The sequence below is a fragment of the Emys orbicularis genome, chromosome 4 (assembly GCF_028017835.1).
Source record: "Emys orbicularis isolate rEmyOrb1 chromosome 4, rEmyOrb1.hap1, whole genome shotgun sequence".
Lineage (NCBI taxonomy): Eukaryota > Metazoa > Chordata > Testudines > Emydidae > Emys > Emys orbicularis.
This window is the reverse complement of record NC_088686.1, coordinates 134,877,777-134,896,436: the sequence shown is the minus strand read 5'-3', so window position 1 is coordinate 134,896,436 and position 18,660 is coordinate 134,877,777. Positions and strand designations below refer to the sequence as shown.

The 18,660-nt window shown below is 59.0% G+C and overlaps 1 protein-coding gene across 1 annotated transcript in view; it reads left to right on the top strand.

The window, feature by feature from the left end:
• LOC135877875 (kinesin-like protein KIF21B) overlaps positions 1-16,350 on the top strand; it is a 41,705-nt gene extending 25,355 nt beyond the window's left edge. Inside the window, exons 24-35 of the mRNA XM_065403402.1 lie at positions 402-459; positions 1,157-1,362; positions 1,911-1,985; positions 2,752-2,865; positions 4,716-4,754; positions 6,845-6,981; positions 7,480-7,660; positions 8,750-8,914; positions 9,722-9,839; positions 10,908-11,078; positions 14,728-14,927; positions 16,296-16,350. Of these exons, the coding sequence (XP_065259474.1) occupies positions 402-459; positions 1,157-1,362; positions 1,911-1,985; positions 2,752-2,865; positions 4,716-4,754; positions 6,845-6,981; positions 7,480-7,660; positions 8,750-8,914; positions 9,722-9,839; positions 10,908-11,078; positions 14,728-14,927; positions 16,296-16,350 (1,519 nt within the window). The remainder of the gene's footprint in view (positions 1-401; positions 460-1,156; positions 1,363-1,910; positions 1,986-2,751; positions 2,866-4,715; positions 4,755-6,844; positions 6,982-7,479; positions 7,661-8,749; positions 8,915-9,721; positions 9,840-10,907; positions 11,079-14,727; positions 14,928-16,295) is intronic.
• Positions 16,351-18,660: the final 2,310 nt, after the last annotated feature.

The following is an 18,660-nucleotide window of genomic DNA, read 5'->3' as shown; positions in this document are numbered from 1 at the left end:
TCATTGGCAAGGTAGACCCGTTAGAACTTGGCAGCTAAATTCTCCAGGTTCTGTCTGCACCGAGCATGCTCCAGCCCCTCAGAGCTCCTACGTGTGACCCGACGGTGCACAGGCTACCCACACGCGATGACTGGCCATGCTCAAACCCAGGCGTGCAGGGGCTGTACAGAACTGTCCCAGTAATCGTTCCTCTTGAGGGCCAGGGGCAAGATGGAACTGGGAGGGAAGAGGGCCCCGAAAGGGACCGGGGGATGGGCTGTACCTCGGGGAATGGGAGGAGGAACCGTAGCCGGGCTGGTGATAGGGTGTTATGGGGTGGAGGTGATGGGCAGTGGTTTCTTCCTTTAGCTTTAAGTTAAGCCTTAAAGGGGATCGGCCATTTAACCCTTTGTTTCCTACAGCTTCTCCCAGTCTTTCACCATGAAGGGCTCGGCCAGCCAGGCCGACTTCAAGTTCAAGGTCAGTTCACAGCCACAGACAGGGCCATTTAACGTCCAGATGTGGGGTCTTTGGTCCATTGTACCCCCTCTCCCTTTGTGCTCACGGCTGGGCGGTGGCCCTTGGCGGGAGTCTTCTCCATGGGCGGAATGTCTTGGGTCTGGAACTGAAATAGCCCGGGGTCTGGTCTCCTGGTGACGGCCGTGCCTGGCGTGTTACTTTGGCCCTATAAATGGCTCCTTGAGTCGTAGAGCCCACTTTAAACCCCCAAATGCCACATCATTGAGCTGTACTGGGCTTCCCTGAATCCAGGCAAGGTGCCCTGGTGCTGTCTAGCCCTCCTCTGGGAGCAAATAAAACCCATGTGACACCCTGGTGCTGTGCGCCCTTCCCAGCAGCTAATTGACTGGACCAGTCCCTCCATGTGCCGAATCCTCCTGGGAGAGCTGCTCCGGAACTCTGGGCCATACACGTTTCAGCCTTGCACAGGGGGTACTTCCTGTTGCCCTCATTAATGAGCTCATGAAACGTTAATGCTGGCAACCGGGGCCCAACTGAAAGGTTTCTCTAGATCTGCCACTGCTGGGTGCTTGGCCTCAGAGGCTTCTTGGAACTGAATGGCCAAGGGGCGCCAGCGTCTCAGACTCGCTCCACGTGCTACCCTCGGGGCAGTGAACTCCTCGCCTCTCAGCTCTCCCCTCCCTGTGCCACGCCATAGGGGGAACCCAAGCTGTCAGGCCAGATGAAGGCTGTGTCGGCCGAGTGCCTGGGACCCACGCTGGACATCTCCACCAAGAACATCACCAAGTCCTTGGTGTCCCTCATGGAGATCAAGGAAGACGGGATTGGCTTTTCCATCCGGGATTCCTACTACAAGGATAAGGTCTCCCGCACCATCAGCCTGCCCACCCGCGGCAGCACCTTGTAAGCCCTGGCAAGCGTGGGCCCCACGTGCTTACAGGCCCTTGGGGGAAGAGGTGGGCTGGGCCATCGTATTCTGCCCTTGGAGCCTTGAGTCTGGACTCCTCTCGGTCGACCCAGCCTGTCCCAGCATGCAGTGGTGGGGCCAGCTTGCTCTGCCATCTTGGATTGCCAGTGTCCACAAACTGCCCGTCGGGGGGATGGGGCCTGGGGAAGGCGGGCACAAACCGGGTTCTGCTGTCGGACAGAGTTGGGCGTCCAGTCTCCACAGCCCTCTTATCGAAGGCACGGAGCTGCCTTCTCCGGCAGCAGTCTCGGTGATGAAGCCAACAGGACCTGCGCTCACAGCGCAAACCCTTAGCCGGGGCCGCTGGCCTGGCCTTGGGCCCTGCCGGGGCCTGATCCAGCCCGCTGGACCCCTGGCTCGGGAGGTGGATCTGTGCGCTGCCCCAGGGCTCTCGGCTCGCTTGCTCTGGGGTAGGCCTGTTCAGTGCTGAAGGGCCCTGGCCCCAAGGAGGGGCGATTGCTGATCTGGTCTTGCTCTGTTCCAGCCCTAGGCAGTCCCGTGGCTCGGACACCTCGCCTCTGACCCGCAGGAAATCCTATGACCGGGGGCAGCCTGCCAGGTGAGTGGGGAGAGGCTGGAGAGCACGTGGGCCTAGCTCCCCATCGGGGACCGGCCTGTGCACTCGGCTGTGCCCAGGCACGACGCTGGGTGCTGGATCCAGCTGTGCCATAGAATCCTAGAATATCAGGGTTGGAAAGGACCTCAGGAGGTCATCTAGTCCAACCCCCTGCTCAAAGCAGGACCAATCCCCAACTAAAGCATCCCAGCCAGGGCTTTGTCAAGCCGGACCTTAAAAACCCCTAAGGAAGGAGATTCCACCACCTCCCTAGGGAACCCATTCCAGTGCTTCACCGCCCTCTTAGTGAAATCGTTTTTCCTAATATCCAACCTAGACCTCCCCCATTGCAACTTGAGACTATTGCTCCTCATTCTGTCATTTGCCAAGCTCCATCCTTTTTGGAACCCCCTCCTTCAGGTAGTTGAAGGCTGCTATCAAATCCCCCCTCACTCTTCTCTTCTGCAGACTAAACAAGCCCAGTTCCCTCAGCCTCTCCTCATAAGTCATGTACCCCAGCTCCCTAATCATTTTTGTTTCCCTCCGCTGGACTCTCTCCAATATGTCCACATTCTTTCTGTAGCGGGGGGCCCAAAACTGGATGCAATACTCCAGGTGTGACTTCACCAGTGCCGAATAGAGGGGAATAATCACTTCACCATGGGCTGGCACTGCAGGCCTCCCTGTGCTGAGTGGAGGTGCGGGGCAGGGGGTAGATCCCCGAACCAGGCTTGTGATCATGGGTCTCTTTCTGAACACCCCGGCTCAGGACTTCGGACGTTGGCTTCACGCCTCCCTCATCCCCTCCCACCAGGCCACGCAATGACCGCAACGTCTTCTCCCGCCTCACCAGCAACCAGAGCCAGGGCTCCGCGCTGGACAAGTAAGAGCCTCGCGGGGCAAGGAGCGGGTAGGGGGGTGAAGCTCCAGGGAGCCCAGCCCCAAGAGCAGTGAATGGCAGACGGTGACTCCCATGGCTGTCCCCAGGTACCGTCCCCGCTCTGCCTCGGGCCTGGCAGTCCCAGCTGGAGTCAGCCCCAGGCTCCTGCCGGGCTCGTGAAGCGACCAGGGCGAAGGCAGAGAGCTGCAATACCGGTGCAGTAGAACTTCACATGGGGCAGCATCTCCCTGGGCAGGGGCCCTATGCCAGACCTGTCTATAACCCCATTGATAGGGGGGGGGGGGTCTTTGGCCCCCCTCTACTGGCTAGACCTTGTCTCGGGGCTGCCCCTGAGCTGCCAAGCCTGGGCCTTTAGCTCAGGCAGAAGCAGCTGCTGTTGAGAGCCTGGGGTGGCAGATGCCCTCCCTGTAGATGATCCAGCTGGAGGCTCGTCGTTACATTGCACTGCTAGAGCCCTCAGAACAGGCCCGAAGCGGTGCTCTGGCCTTTAGCGTTGTGTGCATACACGTGGCAGTGCCTGGTCCCCCGCTGGGCCCGTGGGGATCCCCTGGGGGGCTGGGGCTGTCACAGGCCCCACTAGCGGCCCTGGGCTCTTTAGCTCCTGCTGGTAGCTCTGGAGGGCCCTGGTTCAGGCCCCAGTGTGTTGGCCAAGATGGCAGCTGTCACACTGGCTGCCAGCAGAGGAGAATTTCACCCGCAGGGACGCTGCTGGGTGGGTTTGGCTGCAGTTATAAAGCGGGTGAGGTGGGTCCAGGGGGCTGCTAGCTGAGGACACTAAGCCACCATCCCGTCCCCAGCGAAGCGTGGGGCTCATCGGCGCTGGGCTTGGCAGGGGTCCCCAGGCGGTGGGGAAGCCATTTCCCAGTCGGCCCTACCCCGGTTCTGTGGGGCACTGGCTGTGCCATTGCACCTGCCCCTTCTGGGCCCTGCTCCCTCTCCCGCTGTGCTCTGTGGGGAGATGCCGGCTGCTCACAGGTCCCGGTCCCCCTCAGGAGGTGACATGGCTGCTCTGGGTGGGGCGAGCTTTCCGCCAGGGGCCCGTAGGTGCTCCGATTGCTCCTGGTGCCAGGGGCTGTGACCCTTCGGAGGTGGGGTGGGGGTGCTCTCCAGTGGCAGCCTGTGGTTTCTACGGAGGAACGAGCCCACCTTAGGACTGCCTTTGACCGTCACGGGCCAGCCCCTGCACGGGTGCAAATTGGCCTAGCTGCCATGGGGGCAGCAGAGCGGCTTTGAATTACAGCCCCTGAGGACCTGGCCCTATGGGAGCTGGTAGCAACCACCTCCCATCTGCCTCCCTGCAGAATCCCAGTTTGGCAGCGATGTTCTAACCGGCGGGAGCCCATGGCGCTGCCTGCAACTCGGGAACAGCCCCTGGTCCCCATCCCACCTGCTAGCAGACCGCACGATAGCGCAGAGCCGGACCGTGTCAGAACGCCCCAGCCGTACCCCAAAACCAGGAGTGCGGAACCTGAGGGGCTAGGTTGGATGGCTGGTGGCAGTGATGAGACGGGGGGACCATGGGAAGATTAAATGAAGACTGGATGCAGGAATCCCCGGGCGAGGCCTCAGGCCTGCACTGTACTGGTCAGACTGGGTGATTGTAACAGTCCCTTCTGGCTGAATGACTCCAGTCCAGCCTGAAAGATCTTGTGTCCGAGCCACATGTCCCTTCCTGCTCCTCTGCCCCTTTCCTCTCTGGTTTTCTGTGTCCGCTCCTCCCTCTCTACCCCGCTAGCTTGGATGCAATAACAACACTCCACTCTCTGACTCCGCTGCTGCCTCTCTCATCCGGGATTTTTTCTCCCGTAATCCTGCTAATTTTCTGTCCCTAGGTCTGATGACAGCGATTCCTCTGTCTCGGAGGTGCTGAGGTACATACAACTTTCTATTGATTAGAACTCTCCTGCTTCTCGCATTTCCCTCCCCCTGCCCTGCATGCTGAATCCGTGCTGGCCAAACTCTGGGCCTTGCTTCTTTGCTAAATCTATTGGGACTCTGTCCTGGTGCTGCTCTTGCTCGCTGTGTGTCCCTCTTTCCTTCTCTCTGCTTCCCCGCATGGCCCTGGCATGCCGTATCCGGCTGTGGAAGTCCCTTTCTGCCTCTGGTCTCCAGTGCCTTAAGGTCTGAGCCATCGTCTTGAAATGCAGTGCTGGGTGTTTAAGCGGATAGCGTACGGTGCTTTCACTGAATGGGGGCAGCTGCATGCTCTATTCTGCCTCGAGGGCAGGGCGGGTAGTGATGATATCTTGCGCTGTGTCTGGCCTAGCTGCAAGAGGCAGGGCAGGCCAGCTGTTGGAGCCGGTGGATGCTTGGAGGGTCCAGGCTATGATGCTTTTTTTTTTTTTTTTTGTCTTCTCTCGCACCTTCAGTTCAGACATCTCAATGCACTTGACAAATGTGGCTTCAGCCTCCCAGCACCCATGGCGAGGCTGGTCAGGATTGTTATCCCTGTCTTGTGTCTTGGTTTCCCCATCTGCAAAGAGTAAACACCTGGGGTGCAGCCTCTTGGCACCGAGGATCCTGTGGCTGCTGCTGAGGCCTGTGCAGCCTCCCAGATATATTAGAGCAGCCTTGGGGTTGCTCTAACTCACTGCAACCTCCCAAAGGGCTGCTTGCCAGCTATGCCACAACCCAGAGTTCCCCTAATGGGGTGTGCTAAGGCCCTGGCTCTGCCCCCAGCATGCCTGGGTTTGCAACACAAGCCACATAGAACCAATTACGCTAGCCCAAGGCAGTGTCTGTGCCAGGACAACTCTCCTTCCCCCATTCCCTGCACATCAAAAGGGCCAGGCTGGCAGAGGAGCATCTCCCCACTGGCCTTTGGGTGCCTATTTGAGACACCGTGGGCCTGACTCTGACACCCTGAGCACCATCAGCTGGAGTAGTGGGTGCTCAGCGCCCCTCAAAAAATCCATTCCAACCATGCCACAAATGTGCCGTGTGACCCTGGGCTAGCCCTTTCCCCTCCCGTTGCCTCAGTGTCCCCACCTGTAATCCAACCCTGCTGGGAGGAGGGGAGGTGCTTAGAGATCCTGGCTGGGATGCTGCTTTGGGGCTATCAACCCTCTCCATGATGGGTTCTTCCCCCTGGGCTCTTTCCTCAGGGGTGTCGATTCTCATGTGCTCAGCGCTCTAGAACCTCCCTCTGAACTCTGCTCACAGCCCCATTGGCTGTTGCTGGGGCAAAGCCTAGAACTGGTTTGAGACAGGATTGTCTCCTGGCCAGGGAGCCAGGATTCCTGGGTTCTCTCCCTGTTCTCGGGGGATTGAGAACTCCTGGGCTCCGTTCCCAGCTCTGCCATTGATCCGCCACGTGACCTGTTAAAAATCCCTTCCCCATCTGCCAAAGCAGGGTGAAGCTCATTGCAAAACCGGAGTGGGTCAGATGAAGAGAGGGCGCTTCCCCCCCCCCCCCCCCCCGCTGGCCACGGGGTGGTGCCCTTATGCCCCACATAGCACGGCTGGAGCAGGGCCCCAGTTTGTTCAAGCCCAGAGGTTCTGGGGGTTGGGTCCGGAGCCAGCCTGTCCCTGCTAGTCTCTGACTCCACAGGGGATGGGGCAGCGTGTGCCATGCAGCAGCCTGGACTCTGTTGGCTTTGGGATCTTGCCTGGATGGGGCACAGGGGCCACCCACAGCTCTCACGGGGGGAGGGGGTAGCTCATCTGTGCCAGCAGTGAGATGGCCAGGGGGTGAAGCCCGTTTCCTTTCCAAGCCCCTGCCCCAAGCCAAGGCAGGGTCTGCACGAGTCCCTGAGCCCTTAGCACCAACGGGGTGTGACCTGCCCCCGGGGGGCCTGTCTGGGGAGCAGGCTGCCCAGCAGCTTCTGTCTGTGGTTTGCTTTGCTCCGGAGCCCCACTAGCAGGCCCTGGCAGCCTCGTGGGGCGGGATCTGGCTTCGTCCTGGGTCACCCAGCCAGCGCCCCCCTGCTGACGCCCTTGCTCTCTCTCTCTCCCACGGAAGGGGCCTCATTAACCCCGTGGGCGGTGCCAGGAGCACCCGGACGGCCCCGCTGCAGTGCATCTCCGTGGCGGAAGGACACTCCAAGCCCGTTCTCTGTGTGGACGCCACCGACGAGCTGCTCTTTTCCGGATCCAAAGGTGCGCGCCTCGGGGGTGGGCCGGCTGCTGAGCTCTGGGTGTGATCACTGGGGAGTGAGCCTGTTACCCAGGGGAGGGGCTGAGCCACCCCAAAGTGCGGGGGCAGGACAGGAGCCTCTTGCTCGGATGGCACCGGCCTGCCTGAAAGCCACAACGGGCCGGTGCAGTTCTGGGTCCCCCCAGCAGAGGGCAGCAATGCTGCACGAGTCCTTAGGCTGAACAGCTGTGTGGTGACATCCCTGAAGCGAGTTGTTGGGGCCTCTACACGGTTCCTAGTGGCTGGATGTTCACCTCGCACCTGGCACTAATAGACCCTCCCCCCGTTGGCAGGTCTGGCGGAGGTGCCAGGGGCTGGATGGGCCACAGGGACTGAGCTCCCCTGGGGCACTCGTGGGAGCAGGGGGTGGCCGGGGGGGAGGGAGGGAGGAAGCCATGGGGATCCTTTGCTGAGGACAGGAAGGGTCCCGCAATGTCATGTGCTCCTGCCGCCTCCCGCAGACCGGAGCTGCAAAATGTGGAACCTGGTGACGGGCCAGGAAATCGCCTCGCTAAAGGGCCACCCCAATAATGTGGTGTCCATCAAGTACTGCAGCCACTCAGGGTTGGTCTTCACTGTCTCCACCTCCTACATCAAGGTGTGGGATATCCGGGACTCGGCCAAGTGCGTCCGCACCCTCACGTAAGTACCTGACGCACCGAGGCTGCCCTGTGGGCCTGGCCAAGCTCGACGCGCTACCCTGCCAGCGTTCTGCACCCAGGGCAGCATTGCAAAGGCCAGGCAGCCGGGCTGGTCTGCAGGGCTGAGTCTAGGAATGCTGCAATGCTGGTCGCTCTAGCCTGGCCTGGCTCGTGGAGGCTCCGTGGCTTGGTGCTCTGCTCTCAGGGCAGTTGCTCCTCTCGTCTGTTTCGGGGGGCACCGTGCACCCTACAGTTGCTTTGATCAGGGATGGGTAATGACCCATCTGCAGCTGCCAGCACCGTTTCCAGACCCCAGCGTATCAGCCCCTCTCTCTGGTGCCCAGCCACAGACTGAGACTTCTCTTCTAGGCCTCCCCAATCTGACTGGCGGGAACAGGAGCGGCGCCAGGGTTTTTGGCGCCCTAGGCGGGGGTCCTTCCGTGCTCCCGGTCGTCGTCGGCAATTCAGCGGCGGGGGGGTCCTTCCATGCTCCCGGTCTTCGGGGCACTTCGGCGGCGGGTCCTGGAGCAAGTGAAGGACCCGCTGCAGAATTGCCGCTGAACACCCGGAGCGCGGAAGGACCCCCCGCCGCCGAATTGCCGCCCCCCCCCCCCAAAATCCTGGTGCCCTAGGCGACCGCCTAGGTCGCCTAAAAGGAAGCGCCGGCCCTGGGCGGGAATATGCCTGGGCTGCCTGTCAACATCAACTCCAGGCCAGGGGTGGGGTTTGTGTCGCTCCGCCCTGGGCGTGGAGCTGGCACGCCTGCTGGTACGGGTCTGGCTGGCTGCGCGGCAAGGCACCTCCCTTGGGTGCCGAAAGCTGCTGCCTGGGTCACCCTTGCTGTGCCATTGCTCCTGGCTTGAGGGGACGTGGGGCTGAGCGGGGGGGTCTCATCCTGGCACCACTGGCACTGCATGTGGCCAGGAAGTGGCGTTGCTTCACCCTATAGATGGCTGGGGACAGACGCTCTCCAGCCTTCTAATCAGTCCACAACAGGCTAGATCTTCCATTCCACACTGTGTAAATTGCCCCCTCCCTCCCGCGAGGGTCTCTGCCTTGAGGCTCACCTGTTTCTGTCTCTTTGGCTTAGCTCTTCAGGTCAGGTGATCTCTGGGGACGCCTGTGCCGGGACCACCACCCGCACCATCGCTAGCGTGCAGGGCGAGCACCAGATCAACCAGATCGCACTCAACCCCGCCGGCACCATGCTCTACGCTGCCGCCGGGAACTCTGTCCGCATCTGGGAGCTCAACAGGTCCGGGCGGGGCTAACTTGGGCCCCCAGGCAAGGGCAGCTCTTGTGGGGAGGCAGACGGGTGCTGCGTAGGCAGAGGGAGCAGTCGTTCTGGGCTGGGCGGGGGCCCGCTCCCTCCCGGCTGGAAGCTGTGTTATTGAGGCAGGGGCGGATTTGGACTGGCACCGGGGGAAGCTGCACTGGCACAAACCCCAGCGTGGAGCAGCTTAGCCTGTTTGCTCCTGGGCTTTGCACTACATCAGCCCCAGCAGCTGCTGATCACGCCCAAGGGTGGCTGAAAGCAGGACCCAGTGCTCCTCTCCCAGCTGCAGCCCTTAGGGCAGGGGTGGGGAACCTTTTCTCTGTCACTGGCCATTGACCCACAGAAAAAATCAATCACGGGCCACTTGCCTGCCAGGGGGGCGCGGAGGCTTGGGGCTTCCCCTGCAGCGGGTGGTGGGAGAGGGCGCCACGGGTCAGATGAAATTAACCAACGGGCTGGATCCAGCCTGCGGGCCGTAGCTTTCCCCGCCCCTGCCTTAGGAGATCGGTGGACAAGACGGTCACCCCCTGACACCGCATCTGAGCCCAGCTCCCTGCCCCTAGCCCAAGGCCACAATCACGGCCCATGGTGCTGAGGGATGTGGTATCCCCGAGATTGCTCCGTGCTCTGCGCCCCGGAGCCCGAGGTCCCCGCTTCTGCTTGGGATGGTGGAGAGGGGCCTGGGGCTGGGAGGGTCCCTGCTGGGAGCCTTGGAGACTGGGCCAGCGAAGAGCGCCTCCTGCTGAGCGCACCCCACACCCTGAGGCCCCGGGCTCCTGCTTGTAGGTTGCAGCCTATCGGGAAGCTGACCGGCCACATCGGGCCTGTGATGTGTCTCACTGTGAACCAGACCGTGAGCAACCCTGACCTGGTCGTCACCGGCTCCAAGGATCACTACGTCAAGGTACCCTGGGACCCTCCCTCCCTCCCTCCCGCTCACAGGCAGCACAAGGGGCCTTTGAGCCCAGGAACTGCTGCTTGTGCCAGCCCTCCCCACCCCCATGCATAGCCGCTCTCCTGTAGGTGCCAGCTACAGGGGCTCGCTGTCCACCAAAGGCCTGGCGAGGAGGGGACGCGCTGGGTGGGGTTGTCCAGAGCGCCCAGCGTCGGCCTAACTCTGCTCCCATGGGGGGCGGGAAGGAGCCGTTCTGTTGATCGCAGCGGGCGCAGAGGGAGGCCAGTACTGAGCACATTTGCAAATGCCACCAGGGTCTGAGAAATGCCATGAGCCCCCCAGCGCTCGTGGCCTGAAGGACCTGGTGGCTTTGCAGCTGGCCAGCGTTCCTGTCCCCACACCTGCCAGGTGTGTCTGTGGGTCACGGGGAGCAGGGTCTGTGCACTGCCCCTAAGAGCGTCCTGGAACCCAGATCCGGGAAATGATGGAGGAGCTGCCATGTCTCAAAGTGCTGGGCAGCTCGGCAGCCGTGGAGACCAGAATTCCAGGTGCCCGGCCCAGGCCTCCCCTCCGCACCCCCTGCTTCCTCCTGACGCCTCCTGCGTGGAAGGTGGAACCCACCTCCTCCTGCCCTCCGTGGCCTCTGCTGAACCTGCTGCCAAGGAGGCTATTTTGTCTTTGCAACGTGGCCCCCTGCCAGCCGGACGCTGAGCTGTGCCCGCACGTTGGCCACCAAACCATTGGAGGAGGCGGAGATTTCCAGTCCCAGCTGAGCCGGGCGAGGTTCGAACCCGCGACCTGTATCTCAGCCCTAGTGCTGAGCCATTGTGTCCCCACATGGCCTCTGCCCAAGGATCCCAGCGTGGCGTAAGCAGGCAGAACCCTGCCGCTGCCAATCCATCCCTGTCTCATTTCACTGGGCCGTGGCTCAGCATCCCAGTGGTAGCTGTGTGGTCGGACGCTCTCGCCATCCCCGCCTTGCTGAAAGGGCTGTTGCTGGCCTAATGACCTGAGAGCGACTGGTCTCCTTTGCCACCGGGGTTCACAGCAGCTGCCCTCCGGGCTGTTGCCTTGCAGATGTTTGAGATTGCGGACAGCGTGGTGGGGAACGTCGGCCCCACCCATAACTTCGAGCCCCCACACTACGATGGCATCGAGTGTCTGGCCATCCAGGGCGACGTGCTCTTCAGCGGCTCCAGGGACAACGGGATCAAGAAGTGGGACCTGGAGCAGCAGGAGCTCCTCCAGGTACGGAGGGGGACGAGCAGGAAGGCCCTGCTGCTGGGCGGGGGGCAGAGAGATGGGCTAGACCCGCAGCGTGCCGTTTCAAGGGCCAGTGCCAGGGTCTGGAGCGAGGACTTAGAACCTGCTGGAGAGTCACTGTCCAGTCTGGAGCGTGCTCCCGCCGTCCTGGGGGCAGAGGATCAGAGGGCAGACACAGGGACCCCATCCCTACGTTGCACATGGGGCCTCCAGGCAATGGAAGAGCCCCGGGGGTTGCAAACGACAGTGGCTGGCAGGGTGGGTCCCGAAGGCAGTTTACAGCCGTGGGCAATGCACGGTAGCCAGTTCTATAGGGCTGGGCCCCACCTGCTGCGGTTAAAGGGCTCAGTGGCCTATGGGGAAGGGGGACAGGTTGGTCTGGGGGTAGATAGCGCTCGGCGTTGTCCCTATTTCTGACCCCGGTGAGTGTGGCTGTCTGGTCTCCGGGCCCCATAGGCCGCAGTGCCTGGCTCTCCAGGTCAGTGGTGGCGCGCAGCAGTGCGGGGACGGCCTCCGGTGGGTCTGGGATAGAGCAGCAGCTGAAGGGGGCGTGCAGGCCGGTGCTGGGAGGCAGGAGGTCTGGCTCTGCCATGAGACTTGGCTAACATTTCAGAGACCTCCATTGATTTTTTTTTATTTTTATTTTTTGGTGGGGGGGCGGGGAGGCTCTGTTTTGGAGAACCTACTGTGTGCCCGCCCAGGGCCGGGTTGTTCAGAGGAGCTGGGCACTGTGGGAGTCGAGGGGAGCAGTGGGGGCTCCACCCCTCTGAAAATGGGGTGGTCGGGGTGTCCCCCAAAATGGAGCTGCCCAGAGCTAGTCACCATTTGTGGCTGTGTGACCCTCCCCCACAGTCTCTCCCCTATGAAATGAGGCTAATGCTCATTTTTCTTCCCACTGGAGCGCTGAGGATTGATGGCAGACAAATAATTAGAGAGATGGGGGTGGGGGGGAATCTCTTTTATTGGACCAGCTCCTGTGCGTGGAAGGGACAAGCTTTCAAGCCCCACCCTGGAAGAAGAGCTGAGTTTGCAGACTTGTCCCTCCCCCCCCCACACACACACACAGAAATTGGTCCAATCAAAGAGATTCTCTCCCCCATCTTGTGTGTCTCGTATCCGGGTTGCCAGCACAGCTTGGATTGATCGGAGCTTGGAGATCCCCTGGCCAATCCCAATGAGCCATTGTCTCATAAAAGAAGCAGTGAGAGATAAAAAGACTTCCTTTAAAAAGTGGAAGTCAAATCCTAGTGAGGCAAATAGAAAGGAGCACAAACACTGCCAACTTAAGTGCAAGAGTGTAATAAGAAAAGCCAAAGAGGAGTTTGAAGAACGGCTAGCCAAAAACTCCAAAGGTAATAACAAAATGTTTTTTAAGTACATCAGAAGCAGGAAGCCTGCTAAACAACCAGTGGGGCCCCTTGACGATGAAAATACAAAAGGAGCGCTTAAAGATGATAAAGTCATTGCGGAGAAACTAAATGGATTCTTTGCTTCAGTCTTCACGGCTGAGGATGTTAGGGAGATTCCCAAACCTGAGCTGGCTTTTGTAGGTGACAAATCTGAGGAACTGTCACAGATTGAAGTATCACTAGAGGAGGTTTTGGAATGAATTGATAAACTCAACATTAACAAGTCACCGGGACCAGATGGCATTCACCCAAGAGTTCTGAAAGAACTCAAATGTGAAGTTGCGGAACTATTAACTAAGGTTTGTAACCTGTCCTTTAAATCGGCTTCGGTACCCAATGACTGGAAGTTAGCTAATGTAACGCCAATATTTAAAAAGGGCTCTAGGGGTGATCCCGGCAATTACAGACCGGTAAGTCTAACGTCGGTACCGGGCAAATTAGTTGAAACAATAGTAAAGAACAAAATTGTCAGACACATAGAAAAACATAAACTCTTGAGCAATAGTCAACATGGTTTCTGTAAAAGGAAATCGTGTCTTACTAATCTATTAGAGTTCTTTGAAGGGGTCAACAAACATGTGGACAAGGGGGATCCGGTGGACATAGTGTACTTAGATTTCCAGAAAGCCTTTGACAAGGTCCCTCACCAAAGGCTCTTACGTAAATTAAGCTGTCATGGGATAAAAGGGAAGGTCCTTTCATGGATTGAGAACTGGTTAAAGGACAGGGAACAAAGGGTAGGAATTAATGGTAAATTCTCAGAATGGAGAGGGGTAACTAGTGGTGTTCCCCAAGGGTCAGTCCTAGGACCAATCCTATTCAATTTATTCATAAATGATCTGGAGAAAGGGGTAAACAGTGAGGTGGCAAAGTTTGCAGATGATACTAAACTACTCAAGATAGTTAAGACCAAAGCAGATTGTGAAGAACTTCAAAAAGATCTCACAAAACTAAGTGATTGGGCAGCAAAATGGCAAATGAAATTTAATGTGGATAAATGTAAAGTAATGCACATTGGAAAAAATAACCCCAACTATACATACAACATGATGGGGGCTAATTTAGCTACAACGAGTCAGGAAAAAGATCTTGGCGTCATCGTGGATAGTTCTCTAAAGATGTCCACGCAGTGTGCAGAGGCGGTCAAAAAAGCAAACAGGATGTTAGGAATCATTAAAAAGGGGATAGAGAATAAGACTGAGAATATATTATTGCCCTTATATAAATCCATGGTACGCCCACATCTCGAATACTGTGTACAGATGTGGTCTCCTCACCTCAAAAAAGATATTCTAGCACTAGAAAAGGTTCAGAAAAGAGCAACTAAAATGATTAAGGGTTTAGAGAGGGTCCCATATGAGGAAAGATTAAAGAGGCTAGGACTTTTCAGTTTGGAAAAGAGAAGACTAAGGGGGGACATGATAGAGGTATATAAAATCATGAGTGATGTTGAGAAAGTGGATAAGGAAAAGTTATTTACTTATTCCCATAATACAAGAACTAGGGGTCACCAAATGAAATTAATAGGCAGCAGGTTTAAAACAAATAAAAGGAAGTTCTTCTTCACGCAGCGCACAGACAACTTGTGGAACTCCTTACCTGAGGAGGTTGTGAAGGCTAGGACTATAACAATGTTTAAAAGGGGACTGGATAAATTCATGGTGGCTAAGTCCATAAATGGCTATTAGCCAGGATGGGTAAGAATGGTGTCCCTAGCCTCTGTTCGTCAGAGGATGGAGATGGATGGCAGAAGAGAGATCACTTGATCATTGCCTGTTAGGTTCACTCCCTCTGGGGCACCTGGCATTGGCCACTGTCGGTAGACAGATACTGGGCTAGATGGACCTTTGGTCTGACCCAGGACGGCCTTTCTTATGTTCTTATGTCCTGGGGCGGAGCCCTCTTCTCTCCTGCTGAGCTGCTTCTGTAGCTCACCAGAGTCCGGTTGTCTTGAATTCAAATCCTCGGCTGCTGCTTGATGAGAAATCGAGCGGAGCTTAAAAATTCCAGCTCTCAGCCACGGTACAGATGTGGGGGGTTTGCATCAGCCCATTACAGAGCCAGCAGCCAGCTGCAAACCCAGCATCTGGCTCTGGCTGCTGGCCTGACCCTGCCCTGGAGCTCAGGGGGCGGTTTGAGTCTTGATGGCCCCGGCTGGCAGTGTGGATCGTGTTCTGTTGGCCCCAGGGCCCTCACTGGCTCTGCCCCGTCTCTGTGCCTGCCAGCAAATCCCCAACGCGCACAAGGACTGGGTCTGCGCCCTGGCCTTCGTCCCCGGCCGCCCCATGCTGCTGAGCGCCTGCCGCGGGGGCGTGGTGAAGGTCTGGAACGTGGAGAACTTCACACCTGTTGGGGAGATCAAGGGCCACGACAGCCCCATCAATGCCATCTGCACCAATTCCAAGCACATATTCACTGCTTCCAGGTGAGGGCGGTGGGCAGGGCTAGGCCCCTGCGGCGGGGGGCAGGGAGGTCTGACCCCCAACTCACCCCGGTGCAGCAGAGCCTCAGGAGCTCTCCAAATCCACTGTTGCTCCCCCCATGTGGCAGGGCCTGGAATGGCACTGGGAGCGATGGATGGGAACAGCGCCGGAGCCGGGCTGCAGGCGGTTTGGTGTGGGGCAGCAGTCGGCTGCAGGGCCCCCAACCCCTCCCCATCTAGCCTCTCGTCTCCTCCATCTCTCAGCCGTTGTTAGGTCGCCCCACAGTGAGGCTCTTCTGCCCCATCCAGTTATGCCAAGCGCTGGTCCTGCCCCGCCATGCTTTTGGGATGCTCTTGCCAGCTCCTTCGATGTGCCGGGACTAGCCAGACATGGTGCTGCTGGCCCTGCCACCCTCAGTGCAGAGAACGGGCTTCCTGCCAGCCGGGCACCAGCTCCTCCTCGAGGGCACCTTGTGCATCTCCAATGAGAGCACCACCGCCCCCTCCTTCCGCTCCCCGGCTCCTGTGCACAGCCCTGGCCCCCAGAGAGGGTCCCCGGGCTCACAATGTCTCTGGCACGGTCTCTGATCTCCTCTTTTCCGACCATGTCCCTTTTCTCCTTTCCTTTCTCTTCCTCTCTTCCCCCCTCTGTTTCTCTCTGTGCCGCAGTGACTGCCGGGTAAAGCTATGGACTTACGTGCCTGGGCTCACCCCCTGCCTTCCTCGCCGCGTCCTTGCCATAAAGGGGCGTGCCACTAGCCTGCCTTGACCCTCCTCCTGCTCTCTCTGGCTCTCACCCCCTCTCTGGCTCTCTCTCCTTTTTTCTCTCTCTGTCTCTTCTCTCTCCGCTCTGGTCTCAGCTGCTTCTTAACGGTATGAGATTCTTTTGGATTTTCCCCCCATGTAGAGCTCTTTGCAAGAGGAGACTGCCTCTTGCCCCCCCCCCCCCCCAGGTGATTGGATCCAGCGGCCAGCTCGGTGCTGCATGGGGTTTGCCCATCTGACTACTGCTCCTCCTGGGCCACTGCTGGGGGGATCCCTGCCCCATCCCCACCCCCCACTGCGTCACTGGCCACTGCCAGTGAGGTGCCACTGGCTGAGCCTGCGCTCTGGCAGAGTGCCCCGTTACTGGCGCTCTGGGGGATTATCCCGCTGGCGGGCAGCTGGGCGCATCTGCTCCCTCCTTGCGCCGGTGCCCGCCCGCCTGGGGCACAGCGGCCTTGCTCTCCTGGGCTGCAGCGTGATGCATTTGGGGGTGGGGGAGTTGGGGGCAGGGCGTGGCCCGTAGCTGATTGTACTCGCTGTGCTGCCTCTCCCAGCTGGGGCGGGGGCAGCCCCCGGCCTCACTTCCTCTCTCTCTTCCTTCCCCAGCGACCTGACAGTGAAGCTCTGGAGCAGGAGAAGATTGCTGAACGGCCCAACCTAGGCACTGGAAAGGCCGGAGCCAGGGCGACTGTCAGGCTCCCTGGCGGGCCCAGGCCCCAGCCCCTCTCCCTGGCTGTGAAGAGCTGGGAGCGGCCTGGCCTGTGTGTGCTCCAGTTTCCAGGACTCTGGGGTGACGGTGTCTCAGCTGGGGCTTTGTGAACTGCCAGCTCCCACGGCTAGGGGGCGTCGTTCCCATCCAGCCCCACGCTGGGTTTCCATGATGCATAGGGCTTTCTGCTGACCAGGGCAGTGCTTTGGGACATGGCCTTGCCAGACACAGGGAGGACCCCAAGCTGAGAGACTCAACGGGATCATTCCAGTCTGTCCCGCAGCCCGTTCAGCAGCCCCAGAGCCTGGATGTGCGAGAGGGATCCTGCCACCTGCATCCTGCTGCTGGCCTCTGCACCTCCTGGGTGCCTGTGGTCTCATTCCTTCTGCAAGCGGCTGCAGGCCCCTCTCCACACTTCGTCGTTCAGCAGAGCTGGGATCTGCCGGCCGGTACCGAAATACGGAGAGGGCTTGTGTGCTGCCGACCCCAGCCTAGCACCAGCAGGGTGCATGGAGCACCGCTGGGGAATGACCCGCTCCCAAAGACGGCTTCCGAGTCCCGGCACTGCACTGGGGCTCCTTGCAAGGGGCTCCGGCAGCAGCTCCATTGCTGGGTCTCCTGACCAAATCCCCATGCTGCCTGGCAATTGTCGACCTCTGCATCTGACCCACCTCGTTCTGAGCCAGGATGCCCCCCCTTCTGCCCCGGGGGTGGAGAGAAGGAAGCTGGCACATGGGGATAATCCCTGTGGGTGTCTCCAAGGAAAAGCGGAATTTCTGGATCTGTTCACTCTGGGTACCCCTTGACCTGACTGAGCCTTAATTCCGCACTGGTCTGTTCGCTGTTCCCTGTGGTCCCCTCACTGCCCATTTGGACACCCGGCTTGGTGCCATCTCTGCTGTGCGTGGGACTAGCTCATTCCCAGCTGCTGCGGGAAGGGATCGAAGCTTTTATAGTGGGGTTTTAAAGAATGTTTTAAGCACCCTTGAGAACGGATTGGGACCTGGGGATTTTTAATAGCCGGGAAAGGCTTTAATTCTGGGAAAAGGGCTAAGCTCTCCACACCATCTCACAGGAGGGGTTTAGGTTTGCTTGGGGCAGTTCCCTGCCTGCCGGCCTGTGGGGCCTGGCTCGGGAGAGGTCTGGGATTAGAGTAGTGGAAGGGCGGGCAGGGGGTGGTTATATGGGCAGGAGAGAGGTGCGTTGGCAAAGGCAGAGGGCATGGGGCGCTCTGGATGGGATCTGCAGCAGGGAGCGGGGCAGGGCTAGAATGGAGCTGGATGAAGGGGAGGACGGGGGTAGCGGGAGGGGCCCACATGAGACTTGAGGTGCATTAGCAGAGCTGGGGGGGGCAATGAGGGGTTGCCCATGGCCTGCCCATGCTCTGCTTGCCACCCACCTGCACTGCCAGTCTGGCACGAGACACTAAATCACCAAGGTCACCCCAGATTTGGGTTTTATAAAGGTCAAAATTCCGTAAGGTCTCTCGCCACCATCTCCTGCCATGCTTGGGTGCCCCCCTTCCTCCGGGGCATCCGCAGCCAAGTGCCTGCAGCTGCCAGAGCCACGTGGGCACCCCACAGCGCTGCATTCCCCAGAGCACATGGACTCACTTTCACTGGGGTCTTTCGCTACCTTCACTCCCTCCCCTAAGGACTGGCTAAGGTGTCCCAGTCCCACGCAGCCAACGCCCAGTGCAGTCGCACCCTTCGTCAGCCAGCTTCTCGCTGCTGCTTAACGCCCTGGGGGTGCAGAACTTGCCGCGAATCGGACCTGAGGGAACCGCAGCAGCCTGGCCGTTTTCCCCGGGTGCGTTTCTTGTGTCGCTCTGCACGTCATGTAGGAAGCGGCGGTTGGAGTCTGGTTATACGGATTGATTCCCGTTGATGTGCTGGGGGCGGTGAAGTGTTGGCTTTTCAGCTAACCCCATCAGCAGTGGATTGTGTGTTCTCTGGGATCCAAGAGCGTCAGTATCCTTGGTTAACAGGTGATTTTCCCTGGTGTCCTTCTACACGGCAGCTCGAAGGACAACACCAAGGGGTTCTTACCCCAGATTTGACCTCCTTTCAAACTTATAAACGGAATGGGAAATGTTTCCACTTTCTAAACATCAGCAGCCTCTTTATTTATTTGTTTTGCCTTTTGATAATCCAGCTGCCCTGTCTTGCAGTAGCAAACCCTACAAAAACTGTGATTGATCGCCCCCTGCTGGACAAAGTAAAAATTGCCTCCAATCGCTGCTGCTCTGTGGAAACAAAGCAG